The 22322-nt window shown below is 36.7% G+C and overlaps 3 protein-coding genes across 3 annotated transcripts; 2 read left to right on the top strand and 1 right to left on the bottom strand.

Moving 5' to 3' along the window:
• Positions 1-988: 988 nt before the first annotated feature.
• LOC110685589 lies at positions 989-5073 on the bottom strand. Its single transcript, XM_021862143.1, has 3 exons — positions 4858-5073; positions 1719-4284; positions 989-1631 (listed from the first exon to the last, which is right to left on the bottom strand). The coding sequence occupies exons 2-3, from the start codon at positions 4274-4276 to the stop codon at positions 1595-1597; spliced, it is 2595 nt and encodes an 864-aa protein (XP_021717835.1). The 5' UTR covers positions 4277-4284; positions 4858-5073; the 3' UTR covers positions 989-1594.
• Positions 5074-5421: 348 nt separating this feature from the next.
• On the top strand, positions 5422-14509 carry LOC110685556 (pyrophosphate--fructose 6-phosphate 1-phosphotransferase subunit alpha). Its single transcript, XM_021862104.1, has 19 exons — positions 5422-5648; positions 6711-6883; positions 7375-7487; positions 8456-8530; positions 8612-8725; positions 8812-8879; positions 9121-9204; positions 10164-10217; positions 10787-10867; positions 10986-11079; positions 11161-11234; positions 11828-11938; positions 12037-12081; positions 12170-12226; positions 12477-12581; positions 12683-12799; positions 12946-13049; positions 13393-13558; positions 13975-14509. The coding sequence occupies exons 1-19, from the start codon at positions 5559-5561 to the stop codon at positions 14101-14103; spliced, it is 1854 nt and encodes a 617-aa protein (XP_021717796.1). The 5' UTR covers positions 5422-5558; the 3' UTR covers positions 14104-14509.
• A 3606-nt stretch (positions 14510-18115) lies between these two features.
• LOC110685588 lies at positions 18116-19045 on the top strand. Its single transcript, XM_021862142.1, has one exon. The coding sequence runs from the start codon at positions 18116-18118 to the stop codon at positions 19043-19045; it is 930 nt and encodes a 309-aa protein (XP_021717834.1).
• Positions 19046-22322: the final 3277 nt, after the last annotated feature.

The raw sequence follows: 22322 nt of genomic DNA, 5'->3' as shown, positions 1-22322 counted from the left end.
TCAAAAACGTAAGAACTAGATTGAAATGAAGTGAAGTTCATACAAGCAGGAGGTCCGAGGTAGCTGGCTGGTAATGACTCGGGGGGCGCTCCTGCGAAGGTGGAGTAATGACCAGTCTCGTGATGCGACGGTACCAAGCCATGTACTCTGTCATGGCCGGGGAAGAAGTCCCAGTGAACGGGTATCCCTGGACGACTAATGCCTCTCGTCGACTCCACTCGTGTACATGGTCCGAATGCCGAATCTCCCAATTACGCTGTCCCCTTCGATCCTTCCTGTGTAGAGCAACGTCCGTGTCTACATCCTGTGGGATCGGCTGGTCTAACCCGAACTGACGAAGGACTCGGTCTGGGAGGTGGAACTCAACGACGTCAAAGCATATCAGAGTGCCCGTGAACGCCAAATGTGCATGTCTGAGCGACAAATCTCCGGAAGTCGATCCATCACCGCCTCAGTATATGGCTGCCAAATCATCTAATTCCCAAAACAAGTATGTCAACATGTATATGACTAACATAATGGAAGAAATACAATGCACAAAAAAAAAGAAACACCGATTGTACCTGGTCCTCGCGCTGATGGTCAAACGCATCTCTGTAGTATGGTAGTCCAGAAGCAGTATGCGCACACGATAGATGGACACGTAACCACCTGTAAAGACATGTTAATAATAATTCTTGAAAGATAGAATTGTAAGAACATGAACTTGAAGCAAACATTGTACCTGCACGCCAAAGGGTCAACACCTCGCTGATGCTGAGTCCCCAAAATGTCATCCTCATCCTCAGCCTCAGGGTCCTCCTGTGGCGGATCTCGAGGCCTCCTAATGTATGGTCGGCCAATAGTAATATGCTCCCACGACCACAACTGTAGTAGGATGAGCGGGCCTCCAATCTGTCTTGAATCTCGCTGACATCCTCGACATAGCTGCCGATACAAAAAACCAAGAGTCGCACTCCCCCAGCTGTAGGTCGAAGTTGTCCCCCAGTCTCGAAGGAACGACAAGTAGTAGAGTGACACAGCATCGCCACTCTTGTCGGCGAACAGAATAGATCCCATGAGAGTGAGAATGTAAGCACGGCTATGGCGCTGAACTGTCAAGTCATCAGCTCCCTCTGGCATCTGTGAGAAGTGACGTCTGAGCCACGTCAACTTCAAAGTAGATCCCTCCAGAAACGGCTTACCGTTATCATCATGGCCAGGTCGAACTCCCAGCAACTCCTCAACTAGGTCATGCCATCCCTCAAATGGAGGTCCAATGACAGGAGGGCCGTGCACTCTCAGACCTAACAGGACGGAGACATCCTGTAAAGTAATGGTGGCCTCACCTACCACTAGGTGGAAAGTATGTGTCTCCTGCCTCCACCTCTCAACCAACGCCGTAAGAAGAGATCGATCAAGCAAAAACCCTCCTCCCAAAATCCTATGTACACCGTAAAACCCAGCAAGCCTAACGTACTCTAGTACTCCGCCATCTACCCTCCACTCACGTCCCACGCTGACCATATGCTCCCTAACTGAGAGAACTCTATCAGCTACGCCACTCCAAACATCGTGGCTCCTATGGAAAGTCTGCAAGCGTAGAACAGATGGATCAACTGGGCCTGGACGAATCACCGGCTCCATGGGACCTACACGATAACAAAAAATTGAATTAATGTTAAGCGTTCGAGAAAAAACATAAATATTAAACAAGAATATATAATTAATCATGTTACCCAGATGATCCAAATCCACCAATAAGAGTAGGACATGTCTTCTTGTTATGCCCAGGTCGCCGACAAACACTGCATGCCTTCTTCACACGATTGGGACGCTCATCCATTTCATTTCGAATTCTAGTGGACCGTCGGCCTGGGCCTCTTTTCAAATCTGGGTTGGCAATAGTAGTAGGACCATTGTAAGCTAACCAGTGGCAAGGATCAGGAACTGGTGCGAAACACTTCGCGTATGAACGCCTGTATTCGGCGGTCATGAAAAAAGAATCCACAAAGTCTGCATGTGATAGGCTTCTATGACGACAAACTGCTAGTACATGAGAGCATGGGAGCTTGTATATTCTCAATTTCTCACAAGTACATGTCTTGCTCAACAGATTCACAGTGTGGGAGTTACCACCTTTACCAGCTTTTCTTCTTCCACGACCGGTCCTAACCTGATACAACCCGATGGCATCATAGTCAAAAGCAACAACCTCATGGTGCGCGGCTTTCTCCATGTTGGCTTCTATTGTCTTCTTAGCCTTTTCCGATAACTCATGGCCCTCTTCAAGTCTTCTTTTACTCCAACTTCTTCTAGTTGCAAAATAGGAGTTAACCCGGAAAAAGGTCATTTGCACTAAAGCGGTTATCGGGAGACATCGAGCCCCCTTTAAGACTCCGTTGAAAACTTCCGACATGTTTGTAGTCTTCACACCAAACCTGAAACCACCATCATGATGAATGGACCACTTACTGTACGGAATTTCCATCAAGTACCTACGGGCCTCTACATTCAAGTCACCAATTTTGTTGATGTAGTAATCAAACTTCTTCTTCTGCCTTGCAGTAGCTGCTTTGCCAAAGAGGTTCTTTATGACGACACTTTTAAATTTTGAGTTCACATTAGAAGCTAAGTGTCGTGTACAGTACTTGTGGTAGGCATTGGGCTCCTCCCAACCACTTCCAACTTCTTCCATTGCTGCTAAAATACCAGCATGTCTGTCAGATATCACACATAGCCCTTTCCTATCTGTAACTCGAGCACGAATACAAGCCATGAACCAAGACCAACTATCATTGTTCTCTCCTTCGACAACCGCAAAAGCAAGGGGGAATAGTTGAAAATTGGCATCCGTTCCCATAGCAATGAGTAGAGTGCCTTTGTATTTGCCATATAAATGAGTGCCATCAATGGTGATAAGGGGTCTGCAGTGACGGAATCCATCAATACATGGCTTGAATGCCCAAAAGACTCGTTGAAAAACATGTGTTCCAGGAACCGTACACTCTAACAACCTCCACTCAACAACAGTTCCAGGATTTGATTCCTTGAGAGCTTGCATGTACTTAGGCAACTGTTCATATGAACCCTCCCAACCCCCATAAATGAGTTTTATTGCCTTTTGTTTCGCTAGCCATGCTCTCTTGTAGGTTATTTGGAATCCATCAAATTTCTCTTTCACAAGTTGCACCATTGTCTTGATTTTCAATGAAGGATCAACGCGAATGACATCTAGAAGAGCATTGCAAACGAACTCGGAAGTCAGTAGCTTATGATCTCCCGAGTCGATGTCACCAACACAGTTACTTGCATGAGGGCCGTTGTACCTCACAATTTTAAACGTAGAGAGTGTTGGATCTTTCACTCCTCTAAGCCTCCACGAACAACTACATTGTTCTTTCCTCTTGCACTCAACAACATATTTCTCTGGCTCTGCCTCCACAACTCGAATTGTTTGATTTCTAGCTATGGAGTAAGATTTCACAGCATCTTTCAGTTGTTGCAATGAGTCAAACTGCTGACCAACCTCAAATTCCCCCCCATTGTTATATGTCTCATTTCCTAACCAAGACATCCATGAGTTATTCAAACGAGGATCAACTTGCGCCACTTCATTGAAGTCTGAAGTGGGGGTGCTTCCTTTAATTGCCTTATCACGAGCTTCAATTACCTCTTCATCATCATCTTCATCAGTGTCATTCATCTCTGCATCGCCAAATACATCAACATTGTTTGGGTCAAGAGAATCAAGAATGCCTTGTGGTTGTGTGCTTGTCGAGGTTCCAACATTAGGCGATGAGGCCGGAGACCTAAACTGTGAGAGATGGTCATTGACATAATGTGGATCAACAAGCATTCTTGTGAATGACCCTATGCCCACACTTTGAACACCAGTGGAAAACGGTTGATCCACACTACCAAAAAAATCCATCCCCGGAAAGGAACCAGTGTTAGTTTGCACAACTGGCTCCTTTGGAACTTGTTCAATGAACAATTGCATTGCAACAGAAGAACTCTGAGTCACAGCAATCCACATAGCTCTAACAGCGTTGTCGTCATTTAACGGAATTGCAACATATGCCCCAGCCATAGGATAACGCATAACCACCTTCAACTCCACACCTCTAGGATCAACACTCAATTCTTCATATAGCTTGTTCAGAACTTGTGAATATGTCATCGCAGAATGTACAAACACAAATTTTTGATTCCCACCCCTATACGTTATATCGCTATCTTTGTGGACAATTTCTCCACCCCAATAGCAATATAGAGGGTAGTTCGGAACCTCCATGTTTCATTCTAGAAAAGACCATTATTAATCAAAGATATTAGATTGCAAAAATTCATTAACAGTGTGGCAATGTCCTAACATCAAGCAAGCAAACTACACAATTATAGCAACCTAAACTGAGCTATGAAGGTCTTAATACCTCTTGAAGCTCAACACGGGCATAAGTCATGACTACATGTACTTTGAGCTCATGTACTTTGTGTATAGAAGCTCTATTTTCACTTTCAAAATCAGCAATTATAGCAACCTAAACTGAGTAATGTGATCGAAACCATTAATAATTCTACAAGGGTTATATGTAAGGTAAGTAAATCAACAACAACAACCAAAACCAACCACAAACATACATACAATTCTGAAACTCAATAACAACAACAATAAACAAGAACACTAACAACAACAACACAACCAAAACCGAAACTCAATAACAACAACAATAAACAAGAACACTAACAACAACAACACAACCAAAACCAACAACAACAACACATACATACAATTATGAAACTCAATAACAACAACAAACTCAATAACAACAACAAACCCAATAACTGAATACAAAAAATAATTAGGGCACTTACCACAAACAAGAAGATCAGCACGTTTCTTCTGAAATTAGCGAAGCCGACCACTAAAGTCGAACCCTCGGCGTCAACAGCGGCGGCCTTCGTTGCTGAGGAATGCTCCGGCGGCGTCGGTGGATTCCTTGGCTGCGCCGGCTTCCGTTGAAGGAGGTGTGATTTTGGTGGAAGGCGTGGATGGGATTTTGGTGAGAAGACGAAAATGAAAGAGGAAAGTGAAATCGGAAAATTATACCTGCTAGAAAACCGCTACTTGAAGTAGCGGTTTATTAAACAAAAACCGCTACTTGAAGTAGCGGTTTATTAAAAAGAAACCGCTACCTGAAGTAGCGGTTTATTAGTAAAAACCGCTACTTCAGGTAGCGGTTTTGCTGTAGACCGGATTTAAAATTTCTTCCCCCTGAACCGGTGACGTGGACGGTACTTTGGGAATTCTTAAAACTTTGGCTGCAATTTGAGAATTGCGGTTCTTCTTGACCTTAATTTGGGAAAGAGATCCTTATTAAACTCAAAACACGTCAAATAATAATATGTTTCTTAAGCAAGGGGTTGTTTGGGTTAGAGGTAGTTGAAGTGGACTTGGGTTGTATCGCCGATATAAAAAGACGAAGCCGAGAGAAACAGAGAGCACACTGCACCACCATAATTATTGGTTAGGTAAAACACACTGAAACAGTCGACTTCAACCCAAAACTAAAACTATGGATTCGGATTTCGGAATTCCCAGAGAACTCTCTGACCTTCAAAAACAACGTTCTCTTTACCAGCCTCAACTTCCGCCTTGCCTTCAGGTCTTTTCTCTCTCTTAATTCTGAGCTTTTTTCGGAATTTTTTCAAAATTATTTTGATTTTTTTTTCAAGTTATTTTTGGTTTTGAGTAGCCTGATTTCTGATTTGTGATGCAGTAGTGTAGATCGCTTGATACATATATATTTTTAATTCCGAAATATTTTTGATTGGATTATGTAGTGTTAATGTTGATCAATGTATACTAATTTGAATAAATCTCGCTTTTACAGATCGGATTATTTATTTTCTGATTAGATTATTGATTTTTTATTTTTATTTTCATTATACATCACTTCCATTGAGTGATTATTTAATCAAGCAATGTAATGAATGGATCGTCAAATACTTGTATTGAAGTTCTTTTTAAAAAAATTGTTTGATCCAATGTTGGATTGGTTGATTCAGCGTTGTAAATATATACTCACTCATTCGATTTAGATTTTTTATATTATTTAATTACTATATAGTATTCTATGTTATTTAACTGATTTGTTCAACTATTTTTTTTTCTTTAATTGCTACATTCTTGTTTGGTAGGCAGTAATAAATGGCGGTAGTGTCGACTAATTCAAATCTGATTTGTGAAATTGTCCTTTACATGGCAAAGGAACTCTATCCCCAAGTTTTTATTTTTTAAAATAAAATAAAATGTTATCACGACTCAATGTCATATCTCATATATCATATAAAGGGTTTGTTTGGTATGATGGGAGTAATGAAATGGAATCATATGAGAGAGGGAGGATGAGGGTAACAAGTGGGAGGAATTTATGAATCATTAGTCATTACCCTCAAGTAAGGTAAACAATGGAATCATATGTTATCGCGTTGCAAATCTTTATATTAATCATTCATCAAATTATTTGGATATATGAAGTCTTATATCCAGTCCAACTCAAGTCAATGAAAGCAATGGAGTTTTACTCTAGTTAAATATTCTAGTGTGTGGAACTTGTTTTCCTGAAAAATTTGTAAGTGGGTATAGAAAATTTTCTGCACCATGATTCATATTTATTAAGCTTTGTGCTTCATTTGACTGATCTTTTTCACCATGAATTGTGCAGGGAACTACTGTAAGGGTAGAATATGGTGACCGTACCACTGCTATAGATCCTGCTGATGCTCACGCCATCAGCCGGTATTATCCTCACACATTTGGTCAACCCTTGGCTCATTTCCTCAGGGCAACTGCTAAGGTCCCAGATGCACATATTATTACTGAGCATCCAACTATCAGGTGTGTAATTTCATACTTTCTTCCTTTCTTGGTATCGTGATTTTACTTTCAGGGATTGTCAGAAACAGAAACAAGTAGTAATGCTTTCTAGAAAGATAATGCTGTTAGATTAAGTCTATCTTATGTAACTAAACTGTCAATGTCTTGCTGGTAACTTATATGTCCAATTGCATGTAAGTTATCTTTCTATCACTTTCTAGACTTGCGTTTTGATTCCTGCAACCAGTTTTAAACTTGCTATTTGATATTTGATGTAAGCAATTGATATTCCTTGCGCATATAACATTGCAATAGATACAAATATAAGAGTTTAATTAGGAATCCTCTCTTTTAAATGAGTCCAAATTAGTATTTGAGTGGCTCAATTACATATATGTGTATATATTATTTATTTATTTATTTATTTATTTATTTATTTATTTATTGTTATATTACGGATTATGATTGGGGTTCCTGTTAATCATGCTATTTTTGATCCTTTTTTTGAGCAGGGTGGGAGTTGTCTTCAGTGGGCGACAATCTCCAGGAGGACACAATGTTATATGGGGTCTTTTTAACGCTCTCAAGATACACAACTCAAACAATGTTTTGCTTGGATTTCTAGGTAAAAGGAACTATTAGTTATGGGCTGTTAAAGAATTAATTTCCGACTCTTGTTGAGTGGAGCACGGTTTTCTTTCAGCTGTTAAAGATGATGTAAATGTGTTTACTTTTCAGCATCCCATCCCCCATATATCTAATTTCCATACTAAATTGGCTGCTAGAATTTGGGGAAAACTAAATAATTGGATGGTGCAAGAGAAACTCTTTCTACCAAGTTAACATGAAATCTGAGATGCCTAGAAACATTTTTCATTTTATTTTATTGGTATCTTAACAACCCTTTCACGATGGGTGAAGCAGTCTGTATTCGCTTGAGAGGTTTTTCACATCTGTTGTATAATCAAGGGGCATTTAGGTCTATAGGATGTTGATGGCTGATGTTGATCATATTGTTGGAGAATCTTGATGTGGTGGATAACTTATGCTTGGCCCCTTCTATGTCCAAGTGTTGACATTGGGCTGTAAAAGACTAAAAGGTGGTTGTTACATTCACTGTGGTTCATTGTCTTTTGTTAGCGCAGTTGCTTGTTACATCTGTAGGGATGGATCTGTGACTGTGTAGACTGTGTATGTTTTCTCAATGGAGAAATCCTATCCCTTTTCTTTTACTTTTTGGTCGATTTCTGTTACTGTCATTAGTTTGCAGCTATATGCTATATGGAAGCTGAGTGCTGGACATAGATTGTTATACTTTGGTGCCCCATGGACAAGAGAAATGTTTTTACTTGTGACTAGTCTTTGTAGTTAGAGCTGGACATAGATTGCACTTCTTTGATGCCCCATGGACAAGAGAGATGTTTTTACTTGTGGCTAGTCTATGTAGTTAAGAGTTGTAGCTGTTTGTTCATATCGCTATTGAGTAGGGTCTTGTTGTTGCATCATGCTGCCATATTTACCTTGTTATGGTTTTTATGGTCTTGCTGGAAAAATGTTATTTACTAAAAGCCAGTGTACTTTTGCCTCATGCAGGTGGTACAGAGGGTTTATTTGCCCAAAAGACTCTTGAAATAACTGATGAAATCCTGTCTACCTATAAAAACCAAGGTAAGTGTTTTCATAGGATTTTATCCATAAGAAACCTTCTTAACTGGAATTTTATACTTTACATTTACTTGATTTTTCAAGGTGGTTATGATTTGCTGGGAAGGACTAAAGATCAAATAAGAACAACCGAGCAAGTTAATGCTGCATTAGCTTCGTGCAAGGCTTTAAAGCTGGATGGTCTTGTTATTATTGGAGGTACTTCTAGTAGAAAGTTTTCCCCAAAAGACTAAATTCAGCTCAATGGAGTTGTTGGTAATCATTTTTCTTTTTTTCTTTTGAAGGTGTAACATCAAATACTGATGCTGCTCAACTTGCTGAAACGTTTGCTGAGGCAAAATGCTCAACAAAGGTGCCTCAACTTTATCGATGCATTTCCTTTGTTAATTTTTTTGCTGGTGTCAATCGTATGGCTATATGCTATAATTAATTGTGTAGATCACTTATATCACTTTAGCCAGATACAAAATTTGATGCTATGATAATATTGTCTTCAGTTCTTCACTCTTTCTCTTAAGGCCTACATGGTCCAATTCCTATACATGTGCCTAATGATCTCAATTTAACTATCCAATATTATTTGGGAATTGCAGGTGGTCGGTGTTCCAGTTACCTTGAATGGAGATCTAAAGAATCAGTTTGTTGAAGCTGATGTTGGATTTGATACCATATGCAAGGTATTGATCTGCTATCTAAGATTTCATGAGTTAAGATATAGTTCCTGCTAAATTTCATTGATAAAAAAAATGGTTTTACACTTGTGTACTACACCAAACACATGAAAGAGAATGACATGGTCACAAACAAACTAGGCATGCACATTTCAGATTTCATTAATTTGATCTGGTGTGTTGATTGATACTTTGTGATCTAAACCATTGAGGTGTTGGAGTGCATGCAATCTATATTTTTTTCTCTTTCTTTTTTTCCCTTTATATTACTAATGAAAGCCCCTAGTTTTTTTTTGAAGGGGTTTTAAGAGTGGAATTGTTGATTAATGTTGAATACTAAAAAGTAGTGAGAGTTTTAAGGGGAGCTGAGAGAAAATATTGTGGGATTTGAGGGGTTTTGTTGATTTTATGTCAATAACAAAAGAAGATAGTGGATGATAGATCCCACTGAAATGAGAATTGGGGCTACTACTTAGGGAAATTAATTTCAATGGAGCCTTTTCATGGATGGAGGGTGTATTATTATTCATTTCCTTTAAGGCCCTAAAGTTTTGTATACTTGAAGTGGGCCTACTACTTAGGGAAATTAATATTTATGGAGCCGTGGATGAGCATTTGTGCTAGTGATTTGATAATGCAGGATGGAGTATCTAAATGAATTTTATCATGTCTAGTGCTGCAATTTAAATTCGCTTTTGGTGGCTTTCCTATTTCTTGTTTTGTTGTGTTAGGGTTAACACACACGCTTATAACTCCAATGTAGAAGCTTTGGAAAATCCTGGTTGAGGGCAGATAGAGTGCACTGAGTTATAGATGAAGGCAGTAGGCTTGTGCCTTTTTGTGTTGTCATTTCCATTGCAGTGATTCATTTTATTTGGATTTGAACTATCATTATCTAGAATTGTTCTTGTTTAATATTTTTGACCTTTACTGTTAATTTATCTCATTGTTCTTGCTTTTTTTAGGTTAACTCTCAGCTCATTAGCAATGTTTGCACAGATGCGTTGTCTGCTGAGAAGGTAATTTTTTCTACATGTTGATTTTCTACTATCAGTAAGTTGTTTAGAAATAATAATATTGTTTTCAAAATGAGATATCTTGCAAATTCTGATAAGTCAAATAGGGTGATATTGTTGGTGTATGTACCACCTATACTATAGTGCTGGTAGGCTAATGACATTTATAATCCAGCAGCTTTTAAATAGTTTTTGGGGTACTGGAATTTTTGTTTGGGGTGAGGTTTTGTAAAAATTTGGAATGTTCTGTTTTGCGATTGATTTTAATTGAATTTGCTGGAGGTTCAGCGAGTTTGGGGCTTAGGAATCTCTCTTAATTGGATGCATGCTTATTGCTCAGAATTATGTCTTCTTTGGAAGTCTGCTTCAATCAATTTGCTTTGTGTTGGGTGTTTCTTAATAGTAGCTGACTTATTATTTTGTGGTTCTCTATAAGTAACTTATACAGCATATGAACACGTACTTCAAAAGCTTTGTATTTTTACTAATCCTAAAATTAAACCCTTTACACTCAAGGATATTTATTATTGTCTGAAAGGCTCATCAATGTGATTTCTTTTCCAAATTTCCAGTATTATTATTTTATTCGGCTGATGGGCAGAAAGGCGTCACATGTTGCTTTGGAATGCACTCTCCAGTCACATCCCAATATGGTCAGTTTCTTTGTCTGCACTACTAATACAGTCCTATTTTTCTCATTTCTATCATAAATGGGGGAAAATTGCCTGTTAGATGTAAAGCAATAAGGGTGTATCTCGGTGTTTTATTTAGGTTATTCTTGGTGAGGAGGTGGCTGCGTCAAAACTAACTTTATTCGATCTGACAACACAAATCTGTGATGCAGTCCAAGCCAGAGCAGAAAAAGGTCCAGTGTTTCCCCTCTCACTCAATTACGTTGATAGATTTGCTGCTTTCTGATTCTTTTGTTGTTATTTTTGTATTGCAGACAAGAACCATGGGGTTATCCTGCTTCCAGAAGGGCTTATTGAAAGCATTCCTGAAATTTATGCCCTCCTGCAGGTATAAAAGTAGAGGGTGCATGGTTGAAACCTTATCTTCTATAAATGCCTTTCTTTGCTTTGGTTTAAAGAGCAAAGTATTGAGTTTGGAACTTTGGATATCTTTATCTTGTTTTATATATGTTAAGGTGTTATAGACTAAGGCTGATTCACTCGATAATACTCATTAGTAAGAGAAGGACTAATTTTTCATTGAACTGATTAGTGGAAGGGATACATAGTAGCTTGAGGCTACAAATCTCCTAGCAACTTGAGGTTGCAACTCTCCAAATTTTCCTCACTAATTTCTGCCTGCCTTTTCCACTAACACTAGCCATACTACTTATACTAAGATGGTCAAGGATGACCTTAAGGCTTAACATGTGAAACTTAGCTAATATAGAAAAACATAAATAAACATCCTAGGACTAAGGTTGCTTCCTTTCCTTCTCCTCTTCTTAATTGATTTTGTCCCTTGCTCTTTGTGGTTTGTGTTGTTGATACCCGTGTTTGACTCTTTTAGCGTAGACCCGTATATGTGGCTGACCCCCCCCCCCCCTAAAGCCGGTCTATTACATAAGGTCCCTTATGCATGTTTTCCATGATGCCATGCAGGAAATTCATGGTCTTTATCGAGGAGGTGTATCTATTGACAATATTTCTTCTCAGCTTTCTCCCTGGGCATCTGCCTTGCTGGAGTTTTTGCCACCTTTTATTAAGAAACAGGTACCAAACTCTTACATACGTCACTTTTTGATTGGAGATTTCTGTCTATAGTATTGAGTCATGTTTCGTTTCTTTATACTGGGTTTCTTATTTTGCAGTTGCTCCTCCACCCTGAATCAGATGATTCTGCTCAGTTGTCACAGGTGCTGGCTTGAAGCCTTTGGTCCTTTTAAGTGGTCTCACTACTAGCAGTTTTAATTCAAAAATGATCTAATTTAATTGTTTATGCAGATTGAGACCGAAAAGCTTCTAGCTCATCTTGTGGAGACAGAAATGAATAAGCGTTTGGTATGAAATCTTATTGGAGAAACTGTCATGGGTGGAGTATTTTATGTTATTTTCTAGATCTTAATGTAATTAAAGCCAAAAAAAAAAAAAAAAAAAAAAGTGTACTAGCTTCTATTATTGTCCCTAACTTTCAGGCTGTTTATAATTATTTAGTCACATTTTTCAATTAATATGCTCAAGTGGATGTTGAATTACTAGGCTTGTTAATTGGTTTCCTGTAGTCTTTAATTGCCCCTCTCCTCTTTGGCAGAAAAAAGGCACATACAAGGGAAAGAAATTTAATGCCATCTGTCACTTTTTTGGATATCAAGCTCGTGGATCTCTACCATCGAAATTCGACTGTGACTATGCATATGTACGCCCTGATTCTAAAATAGACTCAGATTTTAGTGGTATGCGAAGGATTATATTTTGGTTACAATTGAATGCATCTGACAATTGAATGTATCTGTACAGGTTCTTGGTCACATATGCTACCATGTCCTTGCGGCTGGCCTGAATGGTTACATGGCAACTCTTACCAACCTTAAAAATCCTGTGAATAAGTGGAAATGCGGTGCTGCTCCATTGACAGTAAGGCTTGATTCCTATCTGCTCATTTTACTGCTGAATAAATTGTTCTTTCAGCTTATAGCTATAGTGTTTTCAACGTTTTGTTATTTTTGAACTGTGTAACATTAAAATATTAAAGCTTATTCATTGCTTTATGATGAACCCAGGCAATGATGACTGTTAAACGTTATTCACGTGGTCCTGGTACATTGTCTATTGGAAAACCTGCTATTCATCCTGCAACAGTGGATTTGAAAGGCAAAGCTTATGAGTAAGTCTTTCTTGTGGCTGTAATTTTGGTTGTTGCAGATGTTCTTGCAGTGATAACTTTCCATGAACACATGTTCCTACAGTTAGCCCTCAGGATAAGAAAGGGTACCGACTAAATGGGTTAATTACTCGTATTTCTTAATCAATTGATCAACTTGTATTAATACTTGGACTCTATAATTTTAACTACTGCATAAATATGTATGTCGTATCAATGACAAATTGTTTAGTCATTGGATATCATTGAATAGTAGGAATCCAAGTTATAATAGGATTTTCTACACCCTATATATGTTGTAAAATCGATAAGATCTGATCTTGATTTTTTTTGTTGTCCTTTGCAGGCTTTTGAGACAGAATGCTTCTAGGTTTTTGATGGAAGATATCTACAGAAATCCAGGTCCTCTTCAATTTGATGGCCCTGGTGCTGATGCTAAGGCTGTTAGCTTGTGTGTGGAAGACCTGGATTATATGGGCCGTATCAAGCAGCTGCAAGAATATTTAGACAAGGTATATCATCCTTTCACTCCACTTATAACTCTTATAGTTTCATGCTTATGTCGCCATGTATCCACTTCATTGGTTGGTAATTTTGGAGTATAAATGACCTTCTGTCTGTATTCCTAGACACTTAGCTATCTGAGGAATATAATCTGTTGGAATTCTACCTTCATACACTGATATATCATTTTGGAGACATGCTTAATGTCAGTGCAATTGCAGCCAGAGGAGTTCTGGATTTCATATCCACTACCTGCTCGATTAGTGTTTTTTATTCTTACTTGAGACCCCTTTTTTTGTCCGTGGGAAGGAGGGGTTGTGAAGGGATTTAAGGCTGCACATAGTAGATGCTTAATTTCCTATAACTTTGCCATTAGCTATTTTGCCTCACTTTCGATTTGCTTAACTTCAAATCTTGTTTCCAGGTACGATCCATTGTGAAACCTGGATGTTCACAGGACATTTTGAAAGTAGCACTCAGTTCCATGTCTTCTGTGACGGATATTCTGACTGTTATGTCATCAAACTCCAACAGTGGGCAAAAGTTCCTCTAATCGACTTGACTTGATGATTACTCAGTTTGGGAAGACTTGGTTGGAACTCTATACAAGTTTTTCATTCGTGCCGAATTAGGATTGCCATGTTAGATTATATGAACACTAGGATTTCCTTTTTAAGAATTTCTTTAAAATTTTCTTTATAGATGTGATACTCCTAATCAGTACATGCGTGAAAACACATTGCAGTTTTGGAATGAGTAGAATTACTAAATAATTAGTGTGAACCGACAGGTGACGCGTGCTTTGGAAAGTGACTGCATATTTGTATTGTAAGGTCTTAGGCTTAATACTTCATCTACCTCAGTTTGAGGCTTGTGGTTGCAATTGATTGTGTAGTCTTTGGTAGTCAAGGGAATAAAAGATCTGTCCTGTGAGGGAGCTCAGTTGGATTTTTCCGCCAGAATTTGCAATGCTAATTTATTTTGAATAATGAATGGTACTAAATACAATATGTCAAGATGAATATGGAACTTGCGTGTTTTCAAAAAAAAAAAAAAAATTCAAGATGAATGAAATACAATATGAATGGCTTCCCCTCAAAAAAAAAAAAAAAAAATTACAATATGAATGGCTAGTATGGCATTAGTGCACTAATAACTTTTCTTTGACAACATTCCAAAAACTAAACAAGAAATTTAATGGAAATAATAGAGATTGAAAATTTATGAAATATAATATTATAATGGTTTGTTTATTTCACACTTTTTTTTTGGTAAATTTTGTTTTGTGAATAGCATTTTTGGTGATTGATATAGTGTATTATGTGCTTTTATAAGTCTTATTACTTACCATCATTATTTTTGAGTACTCAATAATTACCCATTCTACAATAATTAAAGTTGAGTTATTTATTATTATTATTATTATTATTATTATTATTATTTATTTATTTATTTTTTTTTTTTTTTTTTTTTGCTTGAATCAATACTTTGACATGGTATATAAAACTCCCTATATAGTAGTGTGATAAAATCAGAAGTTCAATCTCAATCTCTCCTTTCAAAATGAAATAAATAATGTATGATTATTAGGCCCATGTTGTATTATACTTCAAATCCAAAGGACTCTTAAGCAAATCTAATGGTTGTAGTTATTCTAGTTAAGGACTTGTTTGCGATTTTCAACAAGTCATAGCTACATGCTTGACCATTACGGCGCGTTTGGTTGGTGGGATAGGAATAAGAGTGATAAAGAGGGAGGATAAAGATAGAGAATTGAGAGGTGGGACAAGGATAAATAATTCTTATCCCATGGTTGGTAGTAATAATATTATAAAAATAACCTTACTAACTTCTACTCTTTTATTTATCCTTTCAATTTCATTAAGGGTAATTTAGTATTTTTGTCCCTTTCCTTTATTCCACCCCCGTTGGTTATAGAAATGGAGGGATAAGGGGGTGTTCTTATCCTTATCCTCAACCTCCTTTTAATCCCCATCCCTCTAAAAAAAACACTACTTTTCTTCTATCCTCATCTCTTATCCTTATCTCTCCCTTTTTATCCCCCTAAACAAACACTCTAAATAAATTAGCTTAGGCAAGCTAATTTGCTGTACAAATATTTTTCAAAATTTTGGAGATTAATATAGTAATATAATTAACTTTAAATAACTAATAGAAAAAGTCAAGAAGTAATTACCGTTAACATCATCACTGTCATGTGTTAGCTTCTTATTAAAAAATTTCAGTCCAAAATTTTAAAAGACATTTTTTTTTCTCCATTTCAAGTTTGGAAAATGTATGTTAGCCTAAAAACTTTTATGACTAAATATACTAATTGCAAATTTTCCTATGAAAGTACAAAAAAAAAAAAAAAAAAAAAAAAGGTATGGTTGGTCTCTTTCGTTTTCCTTCTTTCCTATATTGCTATATGGAATTTTTTTTTTTATTTTTATTTTTTTCATTTTATCAGCGATGGTATGAGTTTAAAGTTAATTAAGATATTTAACTAACAAAAGAGATCATTATTTATATTACGCACGTAAGAGCAAAAGTTTTATTGCTAAAACCGTGTTTTGCACAAGATTAGTGTAAAAACAATCTTGAAGCTTAATGTTTTGGTAGATTTGTTTCTTTGACATCCTCAAAATACTCTTAAAGAGGCTCTTCGACAGTACTCCGAATGAGTTATGCCTTCTCTCTTCATGACTCATGAGCAGTGGATTGAGTGCTCATCCATGAAGGTTTTTGAATAACTATTGATCCCAAATCTATTTGGTTATTAGAATAACCATATTGAATAACTTTTGCCTTAAATCATTTTTTTTCTTAAGAAATTTGCCTTAAATCATCTACTGATATACTTTGTATTAATAAATGAAAAAAAAAGCTATTCAAAAAAATAAATGAAAATCCAAATAACTCGTATGTGTTAGAAGGCAATGTGAATGCCAATAATTGATTTGATGTTACAATGCATATATGAGTCCAACCCTTGTGAACCCATATTGTCTATATGTATGAAATCATTGTACTCTTAGTTGAATACTCATGCTATATATAGAGTGGCATGCAAGAGAAATTTAACGAGCAATACTTATCAGTTCCTCTATCTCCTCTTACTCCTTCATTTCTCCGAAATAAAACTTTCTATCAGTAAAATTTTTAACACGTTATCAGCACCAGTTTTCAGTCAGGTATATTTATACCTACTTATAAAAATTTATAACAAAATAATACTATCTACTTCTAACTGTTTCGAGGAGTGTGCTCTATAGTTGCCCATATTTGGGATCCTCTATAACAGAAACTCAAACATTTACTATATATACCTCAAAAACAACGGTGAAAGTTCTCTTACTTGTGAATTTACTACTATCATCTTTTGTTTATTCATGTTGATGTTTCTTTGTTTGATCCATGTTGATATTACATACTCATTTTACGTAAATTTTTATCTTAGTTATTTTAATTGCTAAGTAGTAGCTTTGCATGCATATTATTATTAACTAGATTAACAAAAAGATGCAGCCTTTTTATACTTATTATTTTTCTTACTTTTACATAATTTTTTGTGTTTCTTTCCGTTTTCGAACCCATGATCTTTTATAGATATTAGGGCTCTCGGACCACTATGGCTTGCATTCCCAGTGTGATAACCTTTTACAATTATAAATATATATATTTAGACCATAATTTTTGTCAGTATATTAGATTGTTATATGATATTTTTACAGTTGTACAGAACAGTAACGGATAAACCTACCTCTATAAAAGGCGGATTTTTCCCCGATTTCACCACAAATCCCTTATCCCTTCCCACTTTTTATCCAAAAATCACCTAAATTTTTTTTTTCACCCCCTTCTTCTCCGATATGTTCCCCGACGACGGCAACCAAAACACCCAAAACACCCACAACTTCACTTTTGAGGAAGATTTAATGAAGATAAAACAATATTTCCTTCTAATTACGGCGCTTGTAATTTTATTAGTAGCAATATTAATTTTTGTCATTATGTATAAGTAAAACTCACTTATTTTGTCGTTTTAGTATATTAAAAGCTTGTTTTTGTTTTATTATGTATGTTTGTTGTTATTAATCATCATTGTATAATATTATCGTTATCATTATAATTATTGTTACTACTGTCATTGTTGTCGTTTTGCTGTTTTTTTTTTTTTTGCAACTAACATGATTAATTTTTGTCTAATCATATAATTACTCACAATAATAAACCAAGGGGGAGAAAAGACTATATTATTTATGGTTTATTATTATTAAATTTAATTATCACGTGTCTTATTAACTTAATTATAAATATGGAAGAACTAAACATGTGAGTTGTACATATAATTTGTTATTATAATCTAATTATCACGAAATTTGTTGTAGCTAAAATGGGAGACCTTATGAAAAGACAGTTCAGCATCTTAGATTTATCTGGAAAGAAATTTCTGGAATGGAAAGTGGACGCAATGATGAATTTGAAAGCTCAAGGCTTGGAGCACACTGTTAAAGAAAATAAAAGTCCCCCCTGGTCAAACAACTGATACTACCACTTCTGCAATGACGGTTGAAAAACCCATTACCGAACAAGAAAAGGCAAAAGCCTTAGTGTTACTAAGGCATAATTTACATGAAGGCCTTAAAACTGAGTACATAATGGTTGAAGATCCCAAAGAATTATGGGACTGCCTTAATGAAAGATTTGGACACCACAAAAGGGTGCTCCTTCCTAAGGCATTATTTGACTGGACAAATTTACGGTTCCAGGATTTCAAATCTGTAATAGATTACAATTCAACCATACATGAGATAGTATCTATATTGAGATACTGTGATCATCCAGTCACCGATGAACAAATGATTGAAAAAATACTCACTACCTTTCATGCAAGCAACATACTGTTGCAAGAACAATATCGTGAAAGAGGTTTTAAGAAGTTTAATGAATTAATGAGTGTATTGCTTGTTGCGGAACAAAATAGCGATCTTTTGTTGAAAAATCATAATCTCAGACCAACTGGGTCTTTGGCCACTCATCATGAGGCAAATGCAACAAGTTCTTATCCACTCGAGGCAAATGCTGCACGAAGAGGTGGACGTGGAAATTACAATGGCCGTGGAAAAGGCCGTGGAAATTATCGCGGACGAGGCCGAGGACGTGGTAGAAACAATTTTCAAAGAAACAGTAATTTCAAAAATTTTGAAAAACAGAAGGGACAGTCATCTGGAAGCCACAAACAAACTCTTTCAAAAGGAAAAGACACATGTTACAGATGTGGCATGACAGGACATTGGGGACGTACTTGTCGTACGACCAAACATTTAGTAGATCTTTACCAGGCTTCTATAAAAGGCAAAGAGAAAAATGCAGAAGCAAATTATGTTAATGAGGAAAATGCTCCTTGTCCCAGCCTTGATGTGTCTGATTATTTCATGGATAATGCTGAAATTGGAAATGATTTCATTCTTGGAGAAAACAACAATGCTTAGGTTCCCCATCTACTAATGTAACATATGCTATGTTTTAATGTATTTTCTTAGTTCCATGTATTTTAAATTTCTAGTCATGTACTTTAAATCTTTATCATCAATAAAAGTTTGTATGATATTATTCTAAACTAATCTTAAATTTATTTTATGAAGATATGGATCTGCCTGAAGTTAGTTCCGAATATCAATGCCTTTTGGACAGTGGAACAACACATACTATCTTAAAAGATAGAAAATATTTTTCACAACTAAGGTTGTTTCAAGCAAATGTAAACACCATTTCCGGGTCAGCTAAATTAATTGAAGGGTCTGGAAAGGCTTGTATAATGCTTCCAAATGGAACAAAATTAATAATCAATAATGCTTTATATTCGAGTAAATCTCGAAGAAATCTCATAAGCTTTAAAGATGTACGCCAAAATGGCTATCATCTAGAAACAATGACAACAGATCAAAAAGAGTATATATGCCTCACGACAGAAAAACATGGCAATAAACATATATATGAGAAATTGCCAGCATACTCTTCGGGGTTATATCGTATAAACATACGACCCGTGGAAATCAATATGGTATCTAACCAGAAGTTAGATGACAAACATTTGATTACTTTATGGCATGATCGTTTGGGACATCCAGCAACTGGGATGATGCAAAGAATAATAGCACATTCAGTTGGACATTCAATAAGAAATGTCAAAATTCCCCGATCAGATGAATTAACATGCTCTGCATGTTCACTTGGCAAATTAATAATAAGGCCATCTATGAACAAAATTACTACTGAATCTCCAAAATTCTTGGAAAGAATTCAGGGAGACATATGTGGGCCAATTAATCCAGCATGTGGACCATTTCGATATTTCATGGTTTTAATTGATGCCTCTACACGATGGTCACATGTTAGTCTACTTTCAAGTAGAAATGTTGCCTTTGCAAAATTACTTGCCCAAATCATCAAATTAAGAGCACAATTCCCAGATCATACAATAAAGAAAATAAGACTTGCCAATGCTGGGGAATTTACATCCCAAACATTTAATGATTATTGTATGTCAATTGGAATTGATGTTGAACACCCAGTAGCTCATGTTCATACACAAAATGGTCTAGCTGAATCACTAATTAAGAGATTACAATTGATTGCAAGACCATTATTAATGAGGTCAAGATTTCCATCATCTGCTTGGGGACATGCTATAATACATGCAACAGCGCTAATTAGATTGAGACCTACAACTTATCATAAATTCTCACCACTACAACTTGTTTGTGGTCGAGAACCAAGTATCTCACATCTAAAAATCTTTGGTTGTGCTGTATATGTTCCCATTGCTCCACCCCAACGAACAAAAATGGGTCCACAAAGAAGGCTGGGAATTTATGTCGGGTTTGAATCCCCCTCTATAATTAAATATCTTGAACCATTGACTGGTGACTTATTTACGGCTAGATTTGCGGACTGTCACTTTAATGAAACAGTATTCCCAGCCTTAGGGGGAGAGAAAGTGGACCCACGTAAGAAAGAAATTGAACTTATTTGGAATGCAACACAACTGTTGATGTTAGACCCACGAACAAATATGTGTGAACAAGAAGTCAAGAAAATTGTTCATTTACAAAGTGTTGCAAATCAATTGCCTGATGCATTTGTGGACACAAAGAAGGTGACAAAATCACATATACCAGCAGAAAATGCCCCTGCACGTATTGAAATCCCAACTGGTAATAAGGCCATAGAAAGTGAATCTCATGCACGCAGAAAGCGTGGAAGACCACTTGGTTCAAAAAATTCTAAACCAAGGAAACTAAAAAGATTGGATGGAATAGAAAATGAGACTAATAATGTTCCCCCGTCAGAAGGTCAAGAAAGACCAAATGTGGATGAAAGTAAAGAAAATGATGATAATCCAAGAGGGGACGAACAAGAAGACAACCCTACGGGAAATGAACAAGACGTTCAAAACATCGATAACAATGAAATTTCAATGAATTACGTCTCTACAAAGACTCAGTGGAATAGGAAAGATGTTATCGTTAATGAAACATTTGCAAATTCCATCGCAATCGACATCGTGTCTGATGAAAATGATGTTGAACCAAGAACTGTAGAAGAATGTCGACGTAGGAGTGATTGGCCAAAGTGGAAGGAGGCAATGCTGGCTGAGTTAAAGTCACTTGAAAAACGAGAAGTTTTTGGAAAAATAACCCTTACACCAGCAGGTGTAAAACCCGTTGGATACAAATGGGTATTTGTAAGAAAACGTAATGAGAAAAATGAAATAGTTAGATACAAGGCAAGACTTGTAGCCCAAGGATTTTCTCAAATTCCAGGGATTGATTATGAAGAAACATATTCTCCAGTGGTTGATGCAACTACATTAAGATTTCTGGTAAGTTTGACAGTCACAAAAGGACTGCAAATGCGATTAATGGATGTAGTGACTGCGTATTTGTATGGGTCACTCGATACGGACATTTACATGAAAGTCCCCGAAGGACTAAAACTACCAGAAAACCACAAGCCTAGACAACTGCTTTCCATAAAACTAAAAAGGTCACTTTATGGATTGAAACAATCTGGAAGGATGTGGTACAACCGTCTGAGTGAATACCTTATGAGAGAAGGATTCAAAAACAACCAAGTTAGTCCCTGTGTTTTCATAAAGCGATCACAATCAGGATTCGCTATCATTGCAGTTTATGTTGATGATTTAAATATCATCGGAACCCCAAATGAACTCGAGAAAACTGCAAAATACTTGATGAAAGAATTTGAGATGAAAGACCTTGGGAAAACTAAATTTTGCCTTGGACTACAAATTGAGCACTTGAGTCATGGCATTTTTGTCCATCAATCAAACTATACAGAAAGAGTTTTGAAACGTTTCTTCATGGACAAAGCAACCCCAACCAACTTCCCAATGGTTGTTCGTTCTTTGAATATGAAAAATGATCCATTCAGACCCCGAGAAGAAAATGAAGAGATTCTGGGTCCAGAAGTACCATACTTAAGTGCAATTGGAGCCTTAATGTACTTAGCTAACAATACTAGACCCGACATAGCTTTCTCTGTGAATTTGTTAGCCAGGCACAGCAATGCACCAACATATAGGCATTGGAAGGGAGTTCGACACTTACTCCGGTACCTACGAGGGACACAAGACCTTGGTTTATATTACCAACCAAAACAAGATGTTGCTCTCATTGGGTATGCAGACGCTGGATACTTATCAGATCCTCAAAATGCCAAGTCACAAAATGGATATGTATTCAC

The sequence above is a fragment of the Chenopodium quinoa genome, unplaced genomic scaffold (genome assembly GCF_001683475.1).
Source record: "Chenopodium quinoa cultivar QQ74 unplaced genomic scaffold, ASM168347v1, whole genome shotgun sequence".
Classification (NCBI taxonomy): domain Eukaryota; kingdom Viridiplantae; phylum Streptophyta; class Magnoliopsida; order Caryophyllales; family Amaranthaceae; genus Chenopodium; species Chenopodium quinoa.
Note: the sequence above shows the minus strand (reverse complement) of the source record. Positions and strands in the feature narration are given on the sequence as shown.

Bases quoted from the DNA above. Each gene is read 5' to 3' on its own strand.
- LOC110685588 (XM_021862142.1), top strand. From the start codon at position 18,116: ATGACGGTTGAAAAACCCATTACCGAACAAGAAAAGGCAAAAGCCTTA.
- LOC110685589 (XM_021862143.1), bottom strand. From the start codon at position 4,276: ATGGAGGTTCCGAACTACCCTCTATATTGCTATTGGGGTGGAGAAATT. The intron at 1,632-1,718 runs GTAACATGATTA...GTTATCGTGTAG, and splicing joins GGTGGATTTGGATCATCTGG to GTCCCATGGAGCCGGTGATT.
- LOC110685556 (XM_021862104.1), top strand. From the start codon at position 5,559: ATGGATTCGGATTTCGGAATTCCCAGAGAACTCTCTGACCTTCAAAAA. The intron at 8,880-9,120 runs GTGCCTCAACTT...TGGGAATTGCAG, and splicing joins AGGCAAAATGCTCAACAAAG to GTGGTCGGTGTTCCAGTTAC. The intron at 12,800-12,945 runs GTAAGGCTTGAT...TGATGAACCCAG, and splicing joins GCGGTGCTGCTCCATTGACA to GCAATGATGACTGTTAAACG.